At 41.9% G+C, this 9848-nt stretch overlaps 1 protein-coding gene across 2 annotated transcripts in view; it reads left to right on the forward strand.

The window, feature by feature from the left end:
* Positions 1-6718, forward strand: part of txnrd3 (thioredoxin reductase 3) — a gene marked incomplete in the record, with an annotated part of 13856 nt that extends 7138 nt beyond the window's left edge. For both annotated transcript variants that reach the window (XM_035661960.1, XM_035661961.1), the window contains 6 exon segments: positions 454-530; positions 1630-1786; positions 1874-1981; positions 3057-3152; positions 3259-3393; positions 5496-6718. In XM_035661960.1, coding sequence (XP_035517853.1) covers positions 454-530; positions 1630-1786; positions 1874-1981; positions 3057-3152; positions 3259-3393; positions 5496-5558 — 636 coding nt within the window.
* Positions 6719-9848: the final 3130 nt, after the last annotated feature.

The following is a 9848-nucleotide window of genomic DNA, read 5'->3' on the forward strand; positions in this document are numbered from 1 at the left end:
TGAGCTTCATTCACTGAACACAGCTAAAATAGCATCAAAATAAAAAACGGAATGGTAGAAAAATGTACCCAGGAACCCCTAAGGGTTAACTTCCAAGGGCTGCTAACGCTATCCACCTAGTGACCCCAAGAGCCACCACAGAAAAATACCTCCCTTTTTTAAGATTGAACACTTTAGGCCACCATAACTTTGTTGGTTCATGTTGTATTTTCATTGGCTGAATGTCGACATTTCAGTTTGTGATGCAATTTGGGTATTTAAATTTTTGACATTTGACAGATGAGTTTTCATGCCAAAAACCAACAGCGCTGCCATGTTGTTCTGATGTTCACACAGGGTTGATGCCAAACACTGTTAAAGTCTACTTTGTTGTTTCACCATTCATGTGTAAAATAAAACACCAGCAACTTCCCCCGAGGACTTCCTTTAAACAAGCCATCTCTTTGTTTTCAGGTGTTAATAGCGGTGGGCCGAGACGCATGCACAGACAAGGTTGGCCTGGACAAGGCCGGGGTCAAAGTCAACCCTAAGTAAGTTTTATTCGCTCCTTTTTTTTCCTACATTCATCATCCCATTAGGTGGGGTGTCCTGTGCCTTTAAGACTCGTGATACAGTCATGGTGATTCAGCAATTATTGCCGTCCCATGGTTCTCTGCAGGGGTGGTGTGGGAGAGAGGAGGGGTTGTCTTGTTAGCACTATGAGAAAGCCCCTGTATGGTGTATGCATTCTACATGGTGTCAGCTCTTATTTTATTACTCAGTCAGGGTTCACACATATCCTGCTGTCCCTTTTTTATGCCCGTTTAGAATTTTAAGGCTGAAGTTAGAAATGTAGCGCTATAAATCAATCTCAAAGTCGTATGTTGTGCAGTTGATTTATTTATTCCATTATTACACGTGTAGAAACTCTAGCCTTTTCTTAGTCTTTCCACTATTTTGTGAATGAATGGTTCAGCCTTAGAGCCCAACAGGGATTAAGACTGCATGAGCCCAGCTTAAAGGAGCGCCGGGTGAGTCATATGCCCCGGTCTTATGACCTAAGTAGTATTCCGATGAAGCCGACAGTCAGAAAGCCACTGGGTTCAGGGTTCATCAGCAGGTCTGTGTGTTCCGCTGCTGTACAGTGTAAAATACAGTGGGCTTTATAAAAATACTACAGTTGTGTTTCTCCGTTCTGTCCAACATGACCTTACCTTACCCACTTCATTTGATTTCTGCCTTTTGATGGATAACACGATCCTCTGCTGCATTTAATGAGCCACATAGAATACATTGGAATAAATGCTAACGATGAGAAAAGATCAATTAGGGATGTTGTTGATGAAGTTTTTTGCCCAGTCCCAACTAGATACTTGTATTTTCCTAAATAATGCATGTGTGCAGTGCACAATTCAAGTACATTAAAGTGCTCCGCAATGCATAAAGGGGAAAAAAAGAAACTTACATTCAAGCTGTTCCTAATGCTTGTTTTGTTTTTCTACCTAAATGTTGCCTTTTATGATCAGATCAGGATCATTAATCAGAATCAGTCTGTTTAGAATGTTCTCTATTTAGTAGGGCTAAAGTAAATGTCATTTTACTCTACAAAGAAGGCATTATATTTACATGAAGTATGCTTTGTTCCTCCAGGAATGGAAAAATTCCAGTGAATGATGAAGAGCAGACCAACGTGCCCCACATCTACGCCATTGGAGACATTCTGGAAGGCAAGTGGGAGCTGACACCTGTAGCCATCCAGGCCGGCAAGCTGCTGGCACGACGCCTCTACGGGGGCTCAAAACTCAAGGTACATGAGGACACACGTGCGCTGTGGACCTATAAAAGGCTTTATATAGCAAACAGTGATTAATTGTCTGTGTCTGTGTATGTGCAGTGTGACTACATCAACGTTCCCACCACTGTCTTCACCCCACTGGAGTACGGCGCCTGTGGTCTGTCGGAGGAGAGAGCCACTGAGCTCTACGGGCAGGAAAACATCGAGGTAACACAAACATTCACACTCATCTGAATAATTGAACTCTGCTTCACTGACTGGGAACCTTGTGACAGGCTGGAGTGAAGCGTGTCTCAAAGATAGTCATACTTTGTAATCAATGCATGTATATAATACTGTAATACACCAGTAGACTTGACTAGAAACACATTTGCAGAATTTGTCCTTAATTTTAAGCTTTGAATCACTTTGTCTCTAAACGATATGTATATTATAAATAAAGCCGACCTAGAGTCAAAGAGTCAAGGTGCTGCTATTGTGCATGTTGACTCACTGGAAATGCCTTTCAAAGTACTATTTGATGTCAAGATGGCATTACGACTCGTGCATTAATGTACCAGCAGGTTTTTACTGTTGTAGTTGGTTGAGGTAGAGCTCATTTTGAAACATTTTGTATAGAACTGCAACTAATGATGATTTTCATTATGGATAAGTCTCTCCATATGTTTTGTATGCAAAATTTGTAAAGTAATTAAAGTTGTCAGACCATTGTAGTGAAGTAGGAGGAGGCATGAAAAGGTACAGTGAAAGTACTAGTACCTCACATTTATACTGCTGTACAGTAACTGAGTAAAAGCGCTGGCTGCGTTTCCTTTGAGCAGTTTAAAAAAAACCCGTCCAGTCGGATCTGTTTTGTCTGTGCTTTCCTTCCAGTTGCAGCTTGCCTGTGTACAAATAGTGATCTTTACCTATACTTGTTTGTTCATGCAGGTCCGTCAGCATTCGAGCCAGAACAGATAATGGTGTATTATTACATAATTCAACTGTTTTCCCTCTGGGATTATTAAAGTATTTCTGAATCTGAATCTGAATCTGTAATATGAGCTCCTCCGTACACCCAGACTGACTGCAGATTTAGTTAGAAAAACTTAACTTCCTCTTTTCATTTTCCTCTTCAAGATTCCGAAGAAATTGCAGACACAGTACATTTGTCCTTGGCTGTGTCATGAGTGCTGAGCATTATTAGTGGCCGCCTGAATATAATGAATGGGACTGATGTTGAACTGATATTACTGCTGTTGACACCATAGAACATCACTGTGTTTCTGCTCTGTCTGTTCAGGTGTACCACAGTCTGTTCTGGCCTCTGGAGTTCACTGTGCCCGGCAGAGACAACAACAGATGCTACTCCAAGATCATCTGCAATAAACTGGACAGCGTAAGATCATCTCTACGTTTACACTGTCTGTCCGTAGCAACCACAAGCCTGTACCCGTGTTCTGTCACATGAGTGATCGTGTTCTGGTGTTACTGTAACGCTGTAGGATCGAGTCATTGGCTTCCACTATCTGGGTCCAAACGCTGGAGAGGTGACTCAGGGCTTCGGCGCAGCCATGAAATGTGGGGCCACCAAGGAGCAGCTGGACAACACGATCGGCATCCACCCAACCTGTGCTGAGGTAGGAAGTCAGCTCTGTCATATGCCAGAATTGATCTTTTATTTATCTCTGCAGCCTGTTTTCATTCCCTGTGTTCTTACAAGTGTCAGATTGAGCTGTGGGACTGTGGCTGACTAGGAAATGTTTGCCTTCTGGGGAAATGTAACGTCTTCAAGAACATTTTACTGTGAAAGTCTTAGAGTGTACCAATACAAAGAGTTTCAATAGCATACAATCTCAGTGCAGTGCTTCCTAATGTTGCAGGTAGGAATGTCCCAATCCGACCTCAGAGTCTGGTATCGGGGCCGGTCAAGGCATGTTTTAATGTGTTATTGAGCCTGATCCTTCGTTTACATCAGCGTGTTACTAGCAAAGCTTTGATGCACAGCAACGCAATAAGCTCCGTGTGTGTCAATGGCTGAGCCCCGCCCGTGGCAGAGTCTCACCGTGGGTGGGGCTCAACCTCTGCTTAGACTAGAGACAGACAGCAGTGGAGAGCCGACACAACCACACTCAGCACGCCGCTGCAAGTGCAACAAAAGCTAATTGGAGTAAGTTATTAATGTATTCTGGGCAAAAGATGTGCATACAACAAAAATAAACTCTCAGCAGAATACAGTTCATTCAGGCACAGTCTGCACTGAACCAAACATTGGGGAGAAACTCCCCAGAGACAGAGACAGGGCCAGAAAGACTACAGAGGGTTATTTTTATATGTACATTAAGAAACAGCTTGGATATCTCAATGTGCACTGTGCAACTGTCCTAACTAGCAAAATACAAGTGTTGGATCAGGGGCTTTTGTTCAGCAGATGGTATTCAATGACTGATCACTTTGTGCTAACAGCAGCGACTGATGTCCTCACTGCTGCATATTTCAACAGTTACTGAGCTCTCTGAAAACTCGTTCCTCTCATTACTCACTCCACAACAACATTGGAAAGCCACAGATAGTTTTCCTATCTTTTCTTTTCCTGCCGCCACTGGTCATCAGGTTGCTGTTGCCATGGAAACATGGCGCTTGGCTCCGAGTTAGCCAGGGGGTAGGGTGGCTCAAAATAAGTCGTTGTTTATTTTTGTAACTTTCCAGCTTGCATCAGACTGATCTAAGAGCAACATGAAGACTGTCCTAACACTACAGACGGGTCTAAAATGTCCTTATGAAACAGACCCTAATACTACACTACACAGTATAACAAAACATTGATGTTTCTGCAACAGGCTTCTGTTAACTAACCAGTTGGAACAACCAGTAGATGACCAATCAGTATAGGTGCACTACAAACATGTTGAACTCACAGAAATCAGTGTATGAATGTAGATTGCAACATTACCAGCTTTGTTTTTTGTTTTTTGTTTTTTTTTTTTTAAAGATGTGCACTTCCTGCATACGACATACAGCGCAAAAAAGTTGGAACAAATATGTCTAAATCCCTCTGCACTCGGACTGGCTTTGCCATGGTTGTGAACCTTTGCTTCCTGTTGGAATACTTCCTGCTCCCTCCCTTTTCTATCGTTTCAGTCTAATTCTGTGTGAATGATTGGTCTGCTCCTCGCTGTGCCAGGCACAGATTTCTGAATACATAAAACAGGGCAGCTACAGGCACTGGCTTAAAGTATTAGCATGTCTGTTTTTTAGAGGCCTATCATGCAGGGAGAGAATTGAATGTGTTTGTGTAACATGTTTTTAGTTTTTTGCTGATCTTAAGCTGAATGAATATTTTAGTTTTCTGTCTACTGGGACACATGCTGTGCATTAATTAGCTTTAATTAAAGACCTCAATATTGCACATTCATTATGTTAATGTAGTGTGGTGATAATTGCAGCTCATTAAGCTGCTCAATTACCTCTTGTTTGATGTTTTACATCACTTATTTTTCCATTTTGTAAGTTTGGCCACATATCTACATTTTAAATGGATGCAGACTCGTGCTCCTTTTCAAGTGTTCAGTATTCTTTAATGGAATGATAGTTTTAAAAAACTGCCTCAATTCATCCAGTGACTCAGCAGTATTTTTGAACGGTTTAATTGCAGGTAGTGTTAAATATGAAATGTGTGTGTGTGTAAAAGCTGCATAATAAAGCTGCACTGTCTGACATGTGTTTTCCTCTCCTCCTTTAGATCTTTACCACTTTGGAGGTGACCAAGAGCTCCGGTGGAGACATCGCCCAGTCCGGTTGCTGAGGTTAAACCCTGCTCGTTTAGCGGGCTGCTCTCATATTAGACTCTCCTACCATCACCTCTCATCTCAGTCAACCTTTTAAGCTCAGCCTCACCTTCAGCCGCTCACTTTACAGGGCGGTTGTTTCTCAGGACAAACCGAACAGCGCGGCCGGCGCCTGAATCAGCGTAAGCGCTCATTCAGGCTCGCTGGGAGCTTAAGAGGTGACTGACAGAAGCCGGAGCGGAAGATGTGCGAGTCTCCAGCTCTGGCGGAGGTAGTCTGATACGAGGGCAGCCTGCTGAACAGCGGGGTTACTCTGCTGGTATTTTTACCGGGGTCCACCCGTGTGCCTTTCTCAGAGGAGCACCAACACACACACTACTGCTGAGTATGTGCGTGCGTTTGGGCTATTGGTGACGTCCTGGCCCGTAACCTGAAATACTGAGGTGGGCAAGGATCGATGTACCTCTGCAGAAGCGCCTGGTGGTGGCTCTAACCCTTCGTCCAAACCCCCAACTTCAAACACTTCTCATTCACCCCCACTGTACGGATGGCAGACAGATTTCAATTGGCATACAACCAGGGTTTGAATGGATGCACGGCTCTGAAGTCTGGTCCAGTTTGTGAAATTTATTTAATCTGGTGTGTGTGTGTGTGTCTGTATAGATTAAATGTCACCATGTCTCTTGTGTTGAGCCTTCATCATTCCACACATTCCTCTTACCAGGTATTTAAGATGAAATCGAGGTGTATACATGTTGCTGTCAATACTTGTCTTTGCTGCCTTTAAAGAGAACTCCTTTATTTCTACCAAAGCGATCATCTAAACAAGTCTGCAGAGATAAAGAGCCGACAGATGTACACCTTTCAAACCTTGTTGTGCTGCAACACTATCAGACAGAATTGAATGGAAAACACAACCTCAAATTTACTGGATGTTGTGTTTAAAAAAAAAAATCACAAGTTTTTACTCAAATAATTTAATGCTTGTATGTTGCATCTTGCTGTTTGCCTCTGCATTATGTGTATGTAAAATATGTATTCAATCTTGTAGAGGACAGTATTCTGGCTGCTGTGAGTGAGTGACATTGGTCATCTGTATAAATGACTTGTTTGTTGGTGTCAAACCACTGTAGATTACTACTCTCTCAAGATTTAATAAAGGATTAATTCCCCTTCAGTTTTGTCAGACTTTTCAGTTTCAGATTGACCTGAAATCATAACATCTTTTGTGTCATTAATTTCCTACACACTAGTAGTTCTCAGCAGCCTGCTCATAACCTTCCTTAATTTAACTAGACTGAGTTTACAAGTACTCTATTGTGTGCTTGTAATAAAACCTGTGTTGCTTAGTGGGTTTTAACACACTAACTGGATTGCTGCAATTATTTCAATCAACACCCACTAAAGACTTTGTCCATGCACTCCTTTAACAGCTCCAACACAAAATAGCTATTGTGATAGTTTTTAATTAATATTTTTAATATATACTTTATTAATCCCCAGTTGGGGAAATTCTTTTTTACACAATTTTTTTATACATACAAAGGCCGAAACGCACACTCATGCACATGCAGGGGCTTGTGGACATACAAACAGGGAGAGAGATGGTGGAGTGCCTAGTTAGTGGCGCCCATAAGCAATTTGTTGGGGTTAGGTGCCTCGCTCAAGGGCACATATCAGTTACACATGATATATTCAGCTCTGATATTGAACCAAATTCTTTTGTAAATGGGGACTTGTATTAATAGTGGTAATACAAGTTTTGACATTACAAAGAATTCCATTCAGACCAGGTCTTTGTGTTTTCCTGTATGGAGCCCAATATCAGTGTTCAATACTAAGTAAAGACATCATGGGATAAATAATCTCAAATGAATACATTTTGCAAAATATATAAATTACCCAATAAATTGTGAAAGTATTTAAAGCTGCAGTAGGTAACTTTTATAAAAATATTTTCTGTCATATTTGCTGAAACTTTAACTATATCCTGACAGTTGAACATGAGACAGATGACCTGTGAAAAAAATCAGTTCCTCTGGCTCCTCCTAGTGCTCCCAATGGTATTTGCAGGAATTCACCGGGCCTGAATGAAAACAACCAATCAGAGGCGAGGAAGATTGGTAATTGTTGAATCTTTTACATGGTGTCGAATACAGATGTTTTGGGACCCTGGGAATAACCCTCAACAATCAAAATTTTCAAGCCACCAATCCAGAGCGTCTTTATATCTCTCTTGGCTCTGATTGGTTGTTTTCATTTGTAACAAGGTTGCTACCTAGCTATAACTTATACATCCACGGCTATAGCATGCTACCTAGCTATACCTAACTATGCCTGGATGTGAGCCTGGATTATTACTCTTCAGGTTCATTCTGCAGTGAAGATATTAACAATAATCTTTGGAGTTTCTTAACTTATTTCACAATATTCATTTCATAGTCCCGGGGGCCCTCATGTCTCCCGCTGCAGCACAGTTGAAATAACAAAGAGATGGTGGGAGGATATTTTGAGTTCTGTTCATACACAGGTACAGTGGATCAAAATGATCTCGTTGGAGTGGGCAGCCTATTCACGCCGTCTACATCAGAGAGCCTTGGAGCAATAATAGCATCATTTCCTCTGTGTGTGTGTGTTTCTGTGCCACTATTCAGCCTCCACAAGTGGCGGTCTTGATCAATAGCATCTGGGCTGGTATGAAGCCTTTGTTGGGTTCACCGGCTCACATCTGAAAACACTGTCACCTGCACGGGTTGCCATGACAGCTCAGGCTTTGATGAGTTTTCTTTTGGCTGACACCCGTTTTTATTGAAGACAACCTATCAGCGATATGAGCAGGCTAATTGATTCGCTGGTGTTTGTTATTCCAGCAGCGCACAGAAACAGAGCTCTGTTTAAATGTGTGTGAGGCCGTGCTGAGGGCCTCAGAGCTGAAAGGCACCTGAGCTCCTGCTACCTGTGTAATGCTTAGTCCACTCACCTTATCTACACATTATTTCCACCCTCAGACGACCAAAGGAACGAGGAAGGATTGCAGTGTTAGACCACCAGGTCACGCTGCACTGAGGGGCTGATCATCCACTGAATGTATTTCATTTCTCTGAAACTGCCCAATTAAACAACTTGTGACATGTTGTGTGTCTTTTTGTGGTTGTTGCGTGTATCTTTGTAATTGTGTGCTCTATGTGGTTGTTTTGGGTCGGTATTTGTAATGTCTCTCTGTAGTGAATTGAGCTCTTCTCCATTTTAAGTTTTGGTGTTATTTGAGGGGGGGATCACTGTCATTTGCAATCGTGAGTGCTAGGCGTGTGATAGCTCTGTCCTTTATGTCTGAGAGACTGGGTGTGGATGGGAAAACAGTTGATTTTGGAGGCAGTGTTTGCGATGCCAGTACATTGGGGTTTTTTTTAGACATGGTGAAGGAGCAGGTACAGAAGAGTGGTTTGAATATCTTGCAACAAACAACCTGCAACTGTTCAGTCTTTTTACTCAACCACCCTGCAATAAGGAAGTAACATTTGCAACAGTAAATGATGAAACTAGAGAAAACAGTGGACTTCAGTCTGCTCTCTTCCTCTGTCTTGTAATTTTAATCTATTAGCTTCCCTGCTTATGACTGATATAATCTGTCTGTAGTAAACGGACACCACTGTGCTTTAAACTGACACCAATGTAACCCTTAATTTGAAAGACCAGGCAGCTTCCTTTGACTTCTGAAGCAGATGGCAGCTTTGTGGGCGATGTAGTTCAGGATAAAGTTTCCTGGAAAAGCTGGAAGATGCCAGTAAGGAACTCAAGCCTTTGCTGACTCAGATGTGGAGTATAATCACTGAGAAGTCAAAAGTCATCCCTGTCTCACTATGACTTGCTAGTTTCACAACACACTCCTTATTGTCACTGGCCAGCTATTGGTAGAACTCATGTTTACGTAATCCAATTTCACATGTATCACAACTGTGGACATAGAATGACTGGAAATTCCTTTTGTTCTGTGCTTGTTGGAAATGATTACCGTACATAAAATAGAAGGAGTTCAAGTCAGTTCAAGCAGCTACTGGAGCGGGCTCTCCTTAATGTATTAAATGCTATTCAGAAATTGGCACATATGTTCTGGAAACGTGGAAAGATACAAAAATGAGCAAATCCTATTTCATTTATACTTAATTATGTATTGATTTATTGCTTTACATCCCTACCACATATGATCCCACTAGGTCTGTGCCTCCCTATTTGTTATGTCACCCTCAGATTTAGTTGTATATCACTATATGAGGGTCGGTTTTGTAATATGTTGAATTCTGTGCTTA

The sequence above is a fragment of the Morone saxatilis genome, unplaced genomic scaffold (genome assembly GCF_004916995.1).
Source record: "Morone saxatilis isolate NCDOM2014 unplaced genomic scaffold, NCSU_SB_2.0 Contig18, whole genome shotgun sequence".
NCBI lineage: Eukaryota > Metazoa > Chordata > Actinopteri > Moronidae > Morone > Morone saxatilis.